Raw genomic sequence first — 17681 nt, 5'->3', positions numbered from 1 at the left:
GCTGTCAATCAAGCAGGGACAGGGATGGGAGGGGAAGAGAGGAGGAGTTCCAGCCCTCAGGACTTTAGTGGCTTGGGAACGCCCCTTTGCATCGCATAATGTTAAGGAAGTACAGAGAGATATAAGGAAAGGTACCATGTGTCTTCTTGTCCTAACAGCATCTAGCAGTTTCAGCAGTCTGGAACATGAATTGCAGCAGACAAATTCCCTTTAAGTTGACTACACTTTAGAAAAGCGCCCTGACGAAACTTTTAAGTTTCAGCAGGATCTCCCAACCATCTAATGTGTATGGTGGCCTTGTGACTATCCCCAGAGATGGATCGGGCATGTTCAATTTCAATTGATTGATCCTTTTGTTCTCAAAGAGGGAAAAGCTGCCACTAACGGTGTCTGGCAATAGCTTACTGCCCTCTCCCCCTGAGAACACATGGATGCTCGGTCAAGTCAAAGGTGCATGTGTATGGTAAAAAGGAAGCAAATGGCATCAGCTATTTTCGGCCTTCCAATCTTGATTGATCGATCTCTTCCTATACCCAAACAAAGATAAAAAGAGAAAAAAAGGAACACAATAGCGCCCCTGGTGAAGTACGTTAGGCACAGGTAGGGAGATGCTGGTAATAACACTCACCCTGTAGTGTTGCGCTCGGAGCACAACATCTGATATCGCATAGATCATAAAATGGGATCCTGCAGCTTGATTCCCCCGATGCCAGGCAGCGTCTGGTCCGGTAATGGTATAGGCAGCAGAAGAAACAAAAACTGAACTTATTCCAAGCGCCAGATCCCTTGAGGTAGTCAGTCTAACAAAGTAGACCAATTTCCATAAAATATAACATTTATTCCAAGCATAGATCAACGCGTTTCAGACCCGAAACGGGCCCTTCATCAGGACAAAATGCCGATTAGCATTCTGTCCTGATGAAGGGCCCGTTTCGGGTCTGAAACGCGTTGATCTATGCTTGGAATAAATGTTATCTTTTATGGAAATTGGTCTACTTTGTTAGACTGACTACCTCAAGGGATCTGGCGCTTGGAATAAGTTCCGTTTTTGTTTCTTCTGCTGCCTATACCCAAACAAGGATAAATCTATCAATCAAGGCCGATGGGAAGGAAAGAAGTTTTGGGGACCAGCCCAATGAGTCATGATCCCAGCATCAAGAAAGTGATGACAGGTTCTTTATCTGGGTTATTTAGATTGTTTTAGATTTTTCTTTTTGGGAATAAAGGTAAGAACAATCAACCCAGAACAAAAATATTTATGTCCTATTAAAAAAACAAAAATTACCGGTATGACATTTCTACAAAAAAAAAATAATAATCCATGTTCTCATCCTAACACATTCTATGAAACACTTTCCTATTTCTATAACTGCAATGCGATCCTCTTGAACTTCTGTACAGAAAAATGCTTCCGAATTCAAATATTTTTTTTGAATTTTTTTTACGCAAACCTCAAAATGAGAAAATCCTTCTTTTACATTGAAGGCCCCTTTAAAAACACAGCTGTGGAAAGTCAATATTGTACGTCGGCGCGGCGCTGGAGCGGTCAGTTACAAGGCATCTCATTTATAAAGCGGGGCTCTGTTCCTTTCAGCAGTCTGAGCTGCGGCATCCACTTTTAAAGCTGTCACATCTGTTTCAAACCAAGCGATTTGAGCCGAACAATAACCAGCCGTCTTTCAAGTTGTCAGAAACCTCAAGAGAGACATTTAGAACTGCTATCTTTTTCTTCTGTTTGTGCACCAAGATTTTAAATAAAATGGCTGCCCTTTTGTGTCCAGCAGATTTTCAGTTTGCCAATTTATTTTTTTGTTCATGAAAATATTGTTCCGAACCTGTGACAGTTTGGCAGCGGACCTTATCAGGGATTCAGCGATAACATGTTTCATTTTTTTTTTCTTCCTCTGTTCCACCAGAGAATGATGGTATAGTGTTCTTCTACATTAAAATTCAATCTGCGCTGCATTACCACATGAAAAGTAAACCGAAACAGTAACGTTTCGAGGATTCTTAAGTGCAAAGCGAGCTGGACTAATGTGTGTCAGCAGGTAATGCACACAGTCATATATCAAGGAAGAACCCAAAATATGTACTCCAGGGGGCCCTCACAAAGACAGAAGCAATGCTAACTTGGGATGATATAAAAAAAACATTTAATAATTGGAACACAAGTCCCTTATTTCTCAGTCTCGCAGGATTCCATGAATTGCAAGATGTTGTTCATCCTGAGCCTCCTGCTTCATTAAAAAGTGAGAACTGCACTCATTATTCCAAAGCCTCATGCCAATGGTTGTATATATGTAGAGAGAGGGATTAAAAAAAAGAAGAAAGAGGAGGAAAGCGCCTCGTGTAATCCTGTAGGTACAGTGAATATAAGGTAAGCTTCTGGACTAAAGGGGCACTCCACCCCTAGACATCTTATCCCCTATCCAAAGGATAGAGGATAAGATGTCTGATCGCGGGGGTCCCACCACTGGGGACCCCCGCAGTATAGCATGCAGCACCCACCTGTATCTGCTTCCGGCAGCACTGGAGGTTTTGGCTCCCGACCACGGGAACGGAAGATTGTGACGTCACGACTCCGCCCCCGTGTGACGTCACACTCCGCCCCCTCAATGCAAGTCTATGGGAGGGGGCGTGACAGCCATCATGCCCCCTCCCGTAGATTTGCATTGAAGGGGCGGGGCGTGATGTCACACAGGGGCGGAGTCGTGACGTCACAATCTTCCGTTCCCGTGGTCGGGAGCCAAAACCTCCAGTGCTGCCGGAAGTAGATACAGGTTGGTGCTGCATGCTATACTGCGGGGACATGTCAATTATTTCGGCGGAGGCTGGAATCTGAATATCTGCAGCAGATTTTTCCGGGTTAAAACAACAGGCGCTGCGACAGAATTTCCGAGCAGAATTTTCCTGCTGGATTCCACTCGGAAATTCCATCGTGTGAACGAGGTCTTAGGGCAGGGTTTCCCAACCAGGGTGCCTCCAGCTGTTGCAAAACTACAACTCCCAGCATGCTGGGAGTTGTAGTTTTGCAACAGCTGGAGGCACCCTAGTTGGGAAAAACTATCTTAGGGTATGCATAGACTTCCATGGGGCACTATGGTATTGCTGTATATTTATTAGGTCATATTTTGCATAAATTGAACAGAGATTTATTTTTATTTTTAAACTACAGTATGTTCCAATGGATATATATCTATTAGAGTATTTCCCAACCAGAATACCTCCAGTTGTTGCAAAACTACAACTCCCAGCATGACCCCAACCAAGACAAGGGAGCTGGACCGAGCCGCCGCCACCACCAGGTAATCGTGCAGCCCTAATATTGAGGAGCGTAATTATCATCGATAAAAGTGTACATGTTTATGAACTGGAGGAAAAGGAAGTTAAAGGGGTACTCCAGTGAAAAACTTTTTTTTCATATCAACTGGCTCCAGAAAGTTAAACAGATCTGTAAATTACTTCTATTAAAAAAATCTTAATCCTTTCAGTACCTATTAGCTGCTGAATACTACAGAGGAAATTCTTTTTTTTTTTTTGGAACACAGAGCTCTCTGCTGACATCTCTGTCCATTTTAGGAACTGTCCAGAGAAGCATATGTTTTCTATGGGGATTTTCTCCTACTCAGCTACTCAGCAGAGAGCACTGTGGTCATGATGTCAGCAGACAGCTCTGTGTTCCAAAAAGAAAATAATTTCCTCTCTAGTATTCAGCAGCTAATAAGTACTGGAAGGATTAAGATTTTCTAATAGAAGTAATTTACAAAACTGTTTAACTTTCTGGCACCAGTTGATGCGCATTTCCCTTTTTTTTAGGATTCACTCCCCTTCACAGTCTTTTGGCCTGCCAGGTAAACACTCAAATTTAGGCTCCGTATTACCATCTTGATGAAAGCTTCATCTCTGACATCTCGCTTCCTCATCCCATATTCTTAAGGGGACAATAATCTTTGCATATTTCGCCCGGGAGGATGATTACAGCTTTTGTCTTCAATGATTTGCTCTTGATGTTCCTCATTTGTTAAAAAATGTATTTCTTAATCTCTCAGGTTATCCCATAGGCTTTGGGTAAAGTCACAGCTAGAATATTAAATCCTTGGAAGGGAGTCTGGGGTTGGTGTGATTCATAGGTTACAATCTGTCCGGGGATGACTATATACTGGAGGTGTGGAAATCCATCGACTGTAGAGGAAATTTCACAGGGATATTGGATACTATAGTTTTAACTACATTTAGTAAATTATACTTTTGTTTAGCTGCATTTCTAACTGCTGGTACTGACTCCAGTGAGGAGTGAAGCTCAACCAGGGCCAGAAAGTTAAACAGATTTGTAATTTACTTGTATTAAAAAAAAATCTTAATACTTCCAGTACTTATTAGCTGCTGAATACTACAGAGGAAATTCTTTTTTTGGAACACAGTGCTCTCTGCTGACACCTCTGTCCATTTTAGGAACTGTCCAGAGCAGCATATGTCAGCAGCAGTAGCATAGCTATAGAGGTCGCAAAGGTCGCCATTGCAGGGCCCTCCCTGCCACCACACTATACTACTGCAGCAGATCAGGCCATCAGACACAGCCCGAGGTCCCGGGCCTGAAGGGGAGGCTTGTCGTTGCCAACACCAGGCCCGGTGCTAGCCTGAAACCCCCCATCCCCCCCCCCCCCCCCCCCAAGCGCTTGCCTGAAATCCCCCCCACAGCACATGCAGGCATGCACCGTGGGCTCCCTTGCAGCCAGCGCAGCACTACCTCCGCCGGGACCCGATCACCAGCAGGCCTCATCGCTGATCTTTATGGCAGTGAATTTGTGGTCCGGAGGTGCGGGAGCGTGGGGGGGGGGTTGATGGGCGTGGAGGTGGAATTGAATTTGTGGTCTGGAGAAGCAGGGGTGGGGTTTTGGGTGGAGAGGGTTATTGAATTTGTTCTTGAGGTGATCATAGAATTTTGGGTCCGGAGGAGGCGTGTGTATGTATGATGTGTGTGTATGTACTGTATGTATGATGTATGAATGATGTGTGTGTATGTACTGTATGTATGATGTATTAATGATGTGTGTATGTACTGTATGTATGATGTATGAAGTATGAATGATGTGTGTATGTACTGTATGAATGATGTGTGTATGTACTATGTACGAATGATGTGTGTAAGTACTGTATGTATGATGTATGAATGATGTGTGTATGTATTGTATGTATGAATGATGTGTGTATGTATTGTATGTATGATGTATGATGTGTGTATGTATTGTATGTATGATGTATGAATGATGTGTGTGTATGTACTGTAAGTATGATGTATGAATGATGTGTGTATGTATTGTATGTATGATGTATTAATGATGTGTGTGTATGTACTGTATGTATGATGTATTAATGATGTGTGTATGTACTGTATGTATGATGTATTAATGATGTGTGTGTCTAATGTATGTATGATGTATTAATGATGTGTGTCTGTACTGCATGTATGATGTATGAATGATGTGTGTCTGTACTGCATGTATGATGTATGAATGATGTGTGTGTTTGAATGATAGATGTGTGTAAACAAGATCTATGTATGATGTGTGGAGATGTATTATGCTGTATTATATTCAGGGGTACAGTAGGTGGCAGTATTATATTCAGGGGTACCAGTGGGTGGCAGTATTATATTCAGGGGGTACAGTGGGTGGCAGTATTATATTCAGGGGGTACAGTGGATGGTAGTTTTATATTCAGGCGATACAGTGTGTGGCAGTATTATATTCAGGGGGTACAGTAGGTGGCAATATTACATTCAGGGGGTACAGTAGGTGGCAGTATTATATTCAGAGGGTACAGTAGGTGGCAGTATTATATTCAGGGGTACAGTAGGTGGCAGTATTATATTCAGGGGGTACAGTAGGTGGCAGTATTATATTCAGGGGGTACAGTAGGTGGCAGTATTATATTCAGGGGGTACAGTAGGTGGCAGTATTATATCCAGGGGGTACAGTGGGTGGCAGTATTATATTCAGGGGGTACAGTGGGTGGCAGTATTATATTCAGGGGGTACAGTAGGTGGCAGTATTATATTCAGGGGGTACAGTAGGTGGCAGTATTATATTCAGGGGGGTACAGTGGGTGGCAGTATTATATTCAGGGGGTACAGTATTTAGCAGAATAATAATGATTATTGTCATCATACAGAGGATGAGGATCTACTGACAAAGTGAGGAGCCTATGATGTCCGGACATCAGTCTCTGCAGAGAAGATGGAGCTGGAAGAAGTCCTGATGTCTGGACCAGATGAAGAAGAAAAGAAAAGACAACAGAGAAGACGTCACTCAGGTCACTGATATCATTGTGTGTTCTCCTGACTGTCCCATCAGCTGGAGTCACTTGTGAGTTCTGCAGTGATGATGGGTGACCCTGTACCCTAATCTATGGCTCTCCAGCTGTTGCAAAACTACAACTCCTACAATGCCTGAGGCTCTCCAGACATGATGGGTGTTATAGCTTTATAACAGCTGGAGAGCAACTGGGTGATTGGTGGGGGTCCCAGCAGTTGGACCCCCACCAGAAAAATGGGCTGCTTATTCTTAAATGTCTGTTTTGTCTGTCTGGCCCTGCCTGTTAGTCACTTATATCGTTGTGTATTTTCCTGACTGTGTCCCATCAGTGCTGTAGTCACTGATATCTTTGTGTGGCCGAGTTAGAGGTTGTGCAGGGCAATTTTTCACACCGGGGACCTGGGGTTTCTAGCTACACCCCTAGTCAGCAGAGAGCACTGTGCTCGTGATGTCAGCAGAGAGCTCTGTGTTCCAAAAAGAAAAGAATTTCCTCTGTAGTATTCAGCAGCTAATAAGTACTAAAAGGATTAAGATTTTTTAATAGAAGTAATTTACAAATCTGTTTAACTTTCTGGCACCAGTTGATTTATGAAAAAAAAAAAAAAAAAAAAAAAGTTTTCCACTGGAGTACCCTTTTAAAGGGTAGCTCCCACCATCCTATTTTTTTTTCTGTCCCTGCCTATTGCCAATCTATCCCTAACCCCCTCCCTGCTTTTAATTTTTATTTTTACTATATTAAAAATGCTTTTTGTCTGCCTGGCAGTGTGCTCACTACCAGGCAGACTTCCCCAGCAGTCACCACGTCACTGATGCATGCTGGGGGGGACTTCTGCCCTTAGTACATCTACACAGGGTGCCTCCAGCTGTTTCATCACTACAACTTCCAGCTTGCCCTGACATCTATTGGCTGTCAGGGCATGCTGGGAGTTGTAGTATTGAAACAGCTGGAGGCACCCTGTGTAGATAACGGGCGTGCAGGGACAGCGGCGGTGACGAGGCGGAGGCGGCGATGTGCGGGAGGAGTGGCCTCCCAGCCAGTGGCCGGGGAGCCAATGTGCTCGCTCCCTGCCTGTCTGATTGACAGGCAGGGAGCGAGCGCAGGCTGAATGAAAAAGGACCGATGCCCGGCCACATTGGTCCTATTTCAGGCGTGACGTCACGCCAGGCTGCAGACCCCTAGTGGACGGTTTTCAAATGTAAATGAAACAATTTTATTAAAAAAAAAAAAATAATAAAAGTATATAAGAGATATGTTGTATTACATAAGTACTACAATATATCAAAAAATAAAGTTGGTGACAGTGCCCATTTAAGGGTCGCCTCAAATTAAAGCCCATAGACTTCTATGGGATTCTGCACTCCCATTCAAATTTCTGAATTTCCGCTTGCGGTGTAAATGAAAGTGCGGAATCCCATAGAAGCCTATGGGCTTTAATTTGAGGCAGAATTCTGCAAGTACTCCAGTATCTTGCTATAAAAGCAGAAGGAATAAACAAAAGTTTAGAACTGCAACTAAATAAATAAATTATTAATTAAATAAAAAATAAACAAAAAGATTTAAAAAATTTTTGTAATCCTAAGGCTAAGTTTCCACTTGGTTATTTTTCCTGCGTTTTTGTGTGTGGAAAAAAACGGCAGAAAAAACGCCAGTGCAATTTCTTGTGTCTGACATTTTTTCTGGCATTTTTGCATTTGATTGGACATTGCATTTTTGGCCCCTTTGGCGTTTTTTTCAAAATTTGTTGGGTACCAAAAAAATAAAAAAAAATAAAGAATGCAGTAGTGATGGAAAAAAATGTATTGAACAAAATTTATATTTTTTATGATGACATTTTTATTAATTTTTTAAACAGAGATCAATTTATGTGGGCAGGCAGGGAACTAAAGATGTAGCCGACAATAATAAAAATGTAGTGTGTGTTTTTTCTTTTTTTTTTCTTCTTAATTTTTTTTAAATATTTTTTAGGTAGTACTACTACTCCCAGCATGGAACACAGCATTGAACACACAGTACTAATAGACAGATCGCTCCTGGTGTAACTCCTGACACCCGATGCGATCGTCCATAATATAGTAGAGATGCGGAGCGGCTCTATACAGCGCTCGCATCTCTGCATTATACTCCGGCCGGCCAGTGATGCAAATAGAAATTCACATCACTCATTCATATTTTCCGCCCAGAATGGGTATTGGCCAGATGGTGGCAGCCAATCACAGCTCTCAGAGGGAAATATGAATGGTGAGTGGCTGGCCAGAGTACAGAGCAGAGATGCGAGCGCAGGAGAAAGCCGCTCAGCATCTCAGGGATGAAGGATGATCGCAGCAGGTTTCAGGAGTGACACCCACTGTGATCTGTCCTTAACTGCAGGTACTACTGCTCCCAACATGGAGCACACTCTGCTCCATGGTGGGAGCTGTAGTACCAGCATTAATAGACAGATCGCACTGCGTGTCACTCCTGACACCCCCTGCGATCATCCTGTATAATGTATAGATGCGGCCGGCCGCTCTTCTATGATCCTCTGCACTGACGTATATATACACCTATTCATATTTCTCAAAGAAAGTTGTGATTGGCTGGAACCATCTGGCCAATCACAGCTCTCTGTGGGAAATATGAATAGGTGTATATATACGTCAGGGCAGGGGACCATAGAAGAGCAGCCGGCCGCATCTATAAATTATACAGGAGGATCGCAACGGGTGTCAGACGTGACACGGGTGATCTGTCAATTAGTACAGGTACTACTACTTCCATCATGGAACAGTGTGTTCCATGCTGGGAGTAGTAGTACCACCTAAAAAATGTTTAAAAAAAAGTGAAAAACACACATACACACTACATTTTTCTTATTGTTGGCTACAGTTTTAGTGCCCTGCCCGTCCACATAAATTGATCCCTGTTTAAAAATTAACAAAAATTTTGTTATAATAAAGATAAATTTTGTAAAATACAATTTTTTCCATCACTACTGTATCTTTTTTAATCTTTTTTGTAATGATATCCTACAAAATTTTATTAAAAAAGGTATCTCCGTCACTAGTCACAAGTCCAAAAAAGAATAAAAAACGCCTGCAAAAACGCCAAAGCTAAAACCCACATGTCGTTTTTTTTCTTGTTTTTTTTTACTCCCATAGACTTCTATGGGAGAAAAACGCCACAATTTCAGGGGAAAAAAACGCCATAGGCTCAACATGCTGCGGCTTTGCAAAACCGCAAAGGAGCTGAAAAACACCAAAAAAGAGTGAATAAAACGCCAAAAGAATAAAAAAAAAAAGCCAAACTGAAAACCGCAAAGTGGAAAAAGAATTTTGCGATTTCTCATTGATTGACAGCTAACATCTGGCTGCAGCGTTTTTTTGGCCGAAAAAACGCCATGCGGCAGAACTGGCTTTTTCTTGGTGTTTTTGCCCCCAAAAAAACAAGTGGAGACTTAGCCTAAACACTGTCCTTAAAATAATACCATGATGGTCAACCTAGGGCGCTGGCTAATGTAAGATGAATGAGTATTGAGAAGGGACTTAATATATGTTGGCTGTACAAGACCAATCTAAATCGGGTTAATTCTTTAATTATATAACTATGCAGGGGACGGCTAGTACAAGGATAAAGCTTTCCTAGTAGAAACTCTAGATAAATATGGTCCAGGCGACAGCTCAGAGGCTTTTTTAGATTAGAATGGGAGAAGTTAGATTAGTGGTAGGATATATTAGCACTTGAAAACCATCTGTCCTGCGCCGAATTGATTTTATTTTAATTGTCTCTTAAGATCTAGCAGGTCGAACGCTCCGCTCTCTTCTTTAAGAAACCTTAAGGTGCTAGTACAATTGATTTTGGTTTATGCCAGGGGTAGGCAAGATGAAGCAGAATTCAGAAGCCGGGCAGAGATATCTACGATGTCTAAGATAGACGTTTCAAGGAGCCAACAAAGGGATGCGACCAGTAAGATCTACAGAGTCAGGCTCCAAAAAGTGAACATTAACATACCAATCTGGAGTGATTTACTGGAAATTAAAGGGGAATTTCCATCTCATAAAGTGATGGTATATCCCTAGGATATAAGGGGGGAGGGTGACCTCTGGGACCCCACCGATCCTAAGAAAGAAGGTGCTGGAGCACTGATTAATCGCCTACTGGTTGTTTTCATGAACATTGGCACCTGGCCACCTGGATGTGCAGGGTATAGCAGTACAGCCCCATTGAAGTAAATGGGCCTAGCTGCAATTTGATGATCGACTAGGTAGCCGTGAGCGCCACTGTATTGGGACTAACAGTAAAGGGGCTGCATGGCTGACCAAGTGCTGTAGATCCTTTTTTTCTTATAATCATTGGGGGTCCTAGAGGTTGGACCCCTACTAATCATAACAAAATAGTTTCATGAACATAAAGTCATTACATTCCTTTGCAAAATGTCATCACCATTAGAGATAGATATAACTCCGGGTACAATGTTTTTTTAAATCAACTGGTGCCAAAAAGTTAAACAGATTTGTAAATTATTTCTATTTAAAAATTGTAATCCTTCCAGTACTTATCAGCTGCTGTATGCTCCAGAGGAAGTTGTGTAGTTCTTTTCTGTCTGACCACAGTGCTCTCTGCTGACACCTCTGTCCATGTCAGGAACTGTCCAGAGAAGGAACAATTCCCCATAGCAAACGTCTCCTGCTCTGGACAGAGCTGTCAGCAGAGAGCACTGTGGTGAAACACAAAAGAACTACACAACTTCCTCTGTAGAATACAGCAGCTGATAAGTACTGGAAGGATTAAGATTTTTAAATAGCAATAATTTACAAATCTGGTTAACTTTTTGGCACCAGTTGACTTCAGTTGACAAAATGTGTTTTTGTACCAAGAGTACCCCTCTAATATAAAGACTACAAAAAATTTGGCTTAGCAGACAAGTTACAGTAAATAAGAAATAACAGTTTATAGTCACTGCTCAAGCAGCCAGTGTGTGTACTGCAATCTTCCAAGATTTTTTTGGGGATAGTGGATAGACACATAAAAAAATATATATCAATAATAATGATATATTTTATGAAAACCTTTTTTAAATATGCAATCTGGCAATTTTTGTTAAAAAAGTGTAGCATAGGTTATTGAAAATAAGAAGTTCTTGCGTATACTTTGTACTTACCTGTTTTAGCTCTTGTAGCAGGTGTAAGTTTTGCTCCACACTGAATGTAATGCCGTCATTCTGTCACTAATATGATTTCCTAATGCTGCCTACATTTCCCATAAATCCTCTGGCTTTGCAGAAAGAGGGGGTGGAGTCTCATCACTGCACCTGGCCATCTAATTAGGCTGCTGGAGTTCACCAAGGTGATCTCAGACTCATAAGTGGGTTGAGGTTAGTTCACAGTATGTGCAGCTTTGATGTGTTTAAGAAAAAAGTGCGTTTTTGGCATAACGCGAAAGTGATTTGATCTATAATTACAACTGACCCAATGAAAAACTTGTGGGCGATAATAAAGTTGTTGCGAGCAGTCACAGAAATAGCCGACCCGCAAAATCCTGTGCAGTCCTGTTAACCTCCGAAATTCCACAAAGGGCTGATAAAATGGCACAAGGGGGTGATGACATGCCACAAGGGGGTAAATAAATGGCACAGGGGGGGGGGGGTACCATCTCTTAAAGCTGTAACAAAATGTTTGCGGGCGGGAGTGGAACACACACTTTGCGGGAGCTGGCAAAAATGGTCAGAAATCCAGGGGGTGGAACAAAACAGTCCCACGCAGGGCTCTTATTTGAAGTCTTCAGACTGTGTACGCACATTCAATTTTGACTGCATTTTGGCTGTTTGGTGATCACATGATCAGGTTAGAATAATGAAACGCATAGATGCAGCTGTGCCGGAATGAAACAGATGGCACTGTAGGACTAGTGATGGTGAGTGTGCATGATATGGGCAAATAAAAATGTAGTGCTTTTTTTATATAACTAATTTTTATGATATCTTCATGGGGCATCAGTTAACAAAAATAACAGGTAATTCAGCAGTAGTAGTTGTTGGTTAAAGGAGATATCCAGTGCTGAAAAAGTTATCCCCTTTCCTAAGCATAGGGAATAAGTTTCAGATCGCAGGGGTCTGACCACTGGGGCCTCTTGCGATCTCCTGTACGGAGCCCCGGCAGCCCACGGGAAGGGGGCGTGTTGACCACTGCACGAAACGGCGGCTGACACGCCCCCTCAATACAACGCTATGGTAGAACCAGGGCGCTGCCTTCGGCAATCTCTGGCTCTGCAATAGCGATGTATTAAGGGGGCGTGTCAGCCGCCGCTTCGTGCGGTGTTCGACACCCGCTATCTGGCCAGCAAGCCGGGGCCCCGTACAGGAGATCGCGGGGGGCCCCAGCGGTCGGACCCCCCGCAATCTGTAACTTATCCCCTATCCTTAGGACAGGGGATACGTTTTTCAGCACTGGACTACCCCTTTAAGTTATTCATTTTGATAACAACTGATATATGACCTACCATCATAATAGACAATGGCGCCAACAAGTCTGTCTTTCTGCAGCATCGGGAACAGCTCTAAGGCTTTGGATTTGCTCAGGACATAACTGCTTTTCAGGCACTGACTGCCGGCGACCAGATCGTAGGCCTTAATGCCGACCCAATAGTATGGCACCTGCCACCACCTGCAAAACAAAGAGAACCTTGCATATCAGATACAATGCAAATGTATTACGAGGCTAAGGCAGAAGAGTTTAGGGCCCTGACAATAATGGCCCCAGAAATCGTGGCCCCAGAAAACCGGAGCTTATCTAGCAATTGGCGATTATAATCTATGACAGTAAGTTCTAGCAACCCAGCTAAGGCAGTGTTTCCCACCCAGTGTGCCTCCAGCTGTTGCAAAACTACAACTCCCAGCATGCCCGGACAGCCTTTGGCAACAACATTTTTACCAGATTAATCAAGCCATGAGAGATTAAAGGGGTACTCTGAAGAAGATAAAAAAAAAAAAGGTTTTCAAATCAACTGGTACCAAAAAGTTATATAGATTTGTAAATGACTTCAATTTTAAAATATTTAGCCTTCTAGTACTTATCAGCTTAAAGGGGTAGTCCAGTGGTGAAAAACTTATCCCCTATCCTAAGGATAGGGGATAAGTTTGAGATCGCGGGGGGTCCGACCGCTGGGGCCCCCTGCGATCTCTCTGTACGGGGCCCCGGCTCTCCGCCGAGATAGCGGGTGTCGACCCCCGCACGAGGCGGCGGCCGACACGCCCCCTCAATACATCTCTATGGCAGAGCCGGAGATTGCCGAAGGCAGCGCTTCGGCTCTGCCATAGAGTTGTATTGAGGGGGCGTGTCGGCCGCCGCCTCGTGCGGAGGTCGACACGCCCCCTTCCAGCGGGCTGTCGGGGCTCCGTACAGGAGATCGCGGGGGGCCCCAGGGGTCGGACCCCCCGCGATCTGCAACTTATCCCCTATCCTTAGGATAGGGGATAAGTTGCTCACCACTGAATCACCACTGGACTACTCCTTTAATCAGTAAGAAGTTGTGTAGTTCTTTCCAGTGTGACCACAGTGCTCTCTGCTGGCATCTCTGTCCATGGCAGGAACTGTCCAGAGCAGGAGAGGTTTGCTATGGGGACTTGCTCCTGCTCTGGACAGTTCCTGACATTGACAGAGGTGTCAGCAGAGAGCACTGTGGTCAGACTACAAAAAACTACACAACTCACTCTGTAGTATACAGTAGCTGATAAGTAGTGGAAGGATTAAGATTTTTAAATAGAAGTAATTTACAAATCTTTTTAACTTTCTGGCACCAATTGATCTGAATTTTTTTTTTCCTTTCGGAGTACCCCTTTAAGAATAAGGATCATGTGATCTGAAATGTGTCTGTCAAGGTTTTCCTAGGACATCTCTGTGTTATTTTATCTTTGCTTGGCAATATGCTGTTTTAATGAATTGGCAACAAAGGAGTTTGACGTTTTGAAGACGTGCTGGCAAATTTTTTTTTGCATTATGTCAATGTGAACAGAGCCTAAAATAGGAGCACACTGAGCAGTGAAGGTGAAGACTGGAACGATAAGTAAAAATTTCCCTAAGGGAGTTCTTCTATGGATACAGAAGGTGGGGCGATCTCTTACTTGTACACTGGCAGCATGATAGGCAGAGGAGCAGATAAGTGCGGAGCAATCTCCAAGAGGTTGGCACGTTCATGAAGGGCTTCTTTTACTAGTTTGTACTGTAGAGACAGAAACAAAAAAGAAAACATTATTTATTTCCTTAAAGAGCACCTCTTACGATCTTGTAAAATTTTATAATCCTCCCAGTTCACTGCTCCCAAAATGCTAAACCACCCCCTGCCTTTATTTTTACTATTTTTTAGTTTTCTACCTTGATCTTGCTCTGTATTTTCTGCTCAGTCTCAATCAGATTCACAGACTGGGAAGGTGTTCCCCAGCAGACATCATCTGAAGCCATACAGGGGAGAACTTCCTCCCTCACTCTAGTACACACAGCCTAGTGCAGTTTAGTGTGTGACATGAGCTATGATTGGCTAAGGTTGCACCAGCCCCCCCCCCCCCCTCCTTCCACTCCAGACTGCATTTCCTGAGTTTGGACTTCTGCCAGACCATCAGGAGTCCAAAGTCTGTGCAAGAGATGGGGGGGGGAATGTGCTCTGGACAAGTAGGGAGACATCTAGTGGCAGCTTTTTTAAACACAAAAAAAAAATTTGAAAACTTCATTTTTTTTTAAACAAAGTACAGTGGAAAGATTTTTTATTTACCATAAGGAGTGCAAAAATGTGTTTTATTGAGAGTGCCCATTTAAACAATGATCTTTATTTGGTATAATCCAATACAGAAAGAGACAGAGACGGCACTCACCAGTAAGCTTTTCTTCTTTATTAATTCACAACATCACAAAGCAGGTAGGAGCAGGAATGCCCCCGCCCCCTTCATTCCTGCTCCTACCTGCTTTGTGATGTTGTGAATTAATAAAGAAGAAAAGCTTACTGGTGAGTGCCGTCTCTGTCTCTTACAGTATTGGATTATACACCTGTCTTGACTGAGCACCACTTGTCACAGCGTCTTACGATCCGGACAACAGCGCAGCTTACTCCTCCTGTTTGTGTGAACTGATCCCCGCAGTCCGTAGTGCCGGCTTCACCTGTTTCTACCTCTGGCTATCTTTATTTGGTGTCACAATTCAACATAATTAGAATAGCAAATATACATTGAAATATAGACAAATGAGCTGTAACAATAGCAATTGTCATACACACAGTAATGCAAAGTCGCATGAGGGTGCAATGTACATTTAATGCTTTTTCTCTCTCTAAAACAACATTTTCTCTGTAAATTAATATTTTTAGAATGTGTTCTCCCCCAAAAAAAACATATTACAAAGAAAGTATATGACATAAAATGGGTGCAATCCCAAGGTCTTTGTGTTGTGCAAACCGGGTAACAATAGTGACACAACAATAGTCTTTGTGTTGTGTTGCCCTAACCATAAACGTAAGACCCTTCTATATAGACATGATAGAGAATAGGATTAGGAATTCTTAGAAGGAATCACGGCGGTTCCTTCACTGATTGTTCCTGCACGGCAACGCTTAAGGCCCCCCGCCGTGCAGCGCACTACAACAGTGTGGTGCTGCAGTTCCCTTCAGAGTAGGTTCTCGGGAGCACAGCTGTGCTGGAAAGATGCTGAAGGAACTTGTGCACCTTTGTTCCACGATTGGCCAGGGTCCCAGAGATTGGACCCCCACTGATCATCTTACAGAATATACCAGTGATATGCCATAACAAATTATAGGCCTCCTTAGGGTGTCAAACACTGACTTGCAGAGCTGCTATCTCCAAAAGGTGGCACCAGAAAGCAAGCTATTTTTTCTACAACTGCATAAAAAATTATAGGAATACCACTTTAACTAATACATCATGCAGTTTAAAAGTGCTTTAATGCTTTAAATGGGCACTGTCAGATCCAAAAACGTTTATATGTTGCTACTGATGAAAACTAAAGACCTTTTGTAATATGGTTGTTTAATTTTTATTTTTTTATATTTAATAAAGAAAACGGCTCCTGGAAATCCCACCACTAGGGGTCACCATACCTACTGGTACACTAACCAGTCCTGTAGCCGCATCAGATTGTCCATGAGTCATGGACAAGAGATGAGTCATGGACAGGGCTGCATGAGCAGACACACCAATCACCTCCCACCACTACAAGGGAGTGACACGCCCCCTCTCACCACACACCAATTACTTCCCACCACCACAAGGGAGGAACAACCCCCCTTCCCCTGAGAGGATTTCTAACACTGTGAGCTAATGAAAAGAGGAATTTTTATAATAAATATAGGTGATAAAGGCATAAAAATGTATACTATAGATGATATCATTATATGTATATTTGTATATATTTAAATATACATTGGATAGGAAATGTGTATATTTTGGGGTGAGAAAAATGCTCTATACTTCTTACCACTAGGGGTTCCTCCACTGTCCAGAAGACTGTCTTGTTTCATGCAGCTATTGCCTGTGTGTCTCTTTGCAGAGAATAAATACATGAAGTGTCGTGGGACAAGCAGGGCTCTGTGCAGGCTCCTGACCCCCTCTTCCTCCTAAGTGAACTGCACGCCAGATACAATGACAGGTACACTTTAAAAAAAAAAACATAAGCATTCTGGGGAGTAGGTGAGATATCCAGAACATGCAATGATCAGATGTATCCCCCAGAGGAAGATCTAGCTGGCCATGCATTTCTACTGAAGCATATGCAGAGAAATGAAGTGTTGGGGTAAATGCACACATAGCGGAAGTTGCACATTTCTCATGCATGTGGATTTTTTAAATCTGTAAATTTTAGTTGCAGATTTATTTTCAGCGCTGATTATCCTATTTTAAAGCAGATGAGGGAAATCTGCAGCAAAACAAGAAATCCATTTAAAGTGCATTTTTTTTATAAGGTCGAAATATGGGGATGTAATACAAGGATGGGGTGTGAAGACGGGATATGAATATTGAATTTCTCAGTGAATCACTGTCTTTAGCTAACAGTGTTGGGGGGGGGGGGGTAGTTAATACTTTACAGTCTGTTTTCTTTCTCCTTATCCATGTGGGTTACACTGCGCTCATTTATTTTCTCACTATCACCGATACAGTCCAGTCCTGTGAATCGGAGTGTGTTATCTTACCCATCAGCAATGCTACAGAAAGAAACATTACTATCCAAGGTAAATTGATTCATAAAACACACAGCCTTTGGCGCACTTGCAGATGTAGTAAATGAACCAATGAATACCATCAGGGGACAATAAGGCTGTCAGCTTACCTGTCAATAATACAATTAGCCACAATTTAATAAAGATTTAAGACTTGAAGGCCTTCGTTTAATTTG

At 42.7% G+C, this 17681-nt stretch overlaps 1 protein-coding gene across 5 annotated transcripts in view; it reads right to left on the bottom strand.

Annotated features, from left to right (window-relative positions):
• GPD2 (glycerol-3-phosphate dehydrogenase 2) overlaps nt 1-17681 on the bottom strand; it is a 302607-nt gene that overhangs the window by 210611 nt on the left and 74315 nt on the right. For all 5 annotated transcript variants that reach the window (XR_008847310.1, XM_056536600.1, XM_056536602.1 and 2 more), the window contains exons 5-6: nt 14411-14508; nt 12790-12953 (exon numbers count right to left, since the gene is read on the bottom strand). Coding sequence is in view for 4 of the 5 variants with exons in the window: in XM_056536600.1 (XP_056392575.1) it covers nt 12790-12953; nt 14411-14508 (262 nt within the window). In the remaining variant the exon portion in view is untranslated. The remainder of the gene's footprint in view (nt 1-12789; nt 12954-14410; nt 14509-17681) is intronic.

The sequence above is a fragment of the Hyla sarda genome, chromosome 8 (assembly GCF_029499605.1).
Source record: "Hyla sarda isolate aHylSar1 chromosome 8, aHylSar1.hap1, whole genome shotgun sequence".
NCBI lineage: Eukaryota > Metazoa > Chordata > Amphibia > Anura > Hylidae > Hyla > Hyla sarda.
The sequence above is the reverse complement of the archived record's forward strand: the minus strand, read 5'-3'. Positions and strand labels throughout refer to the sequence as shown.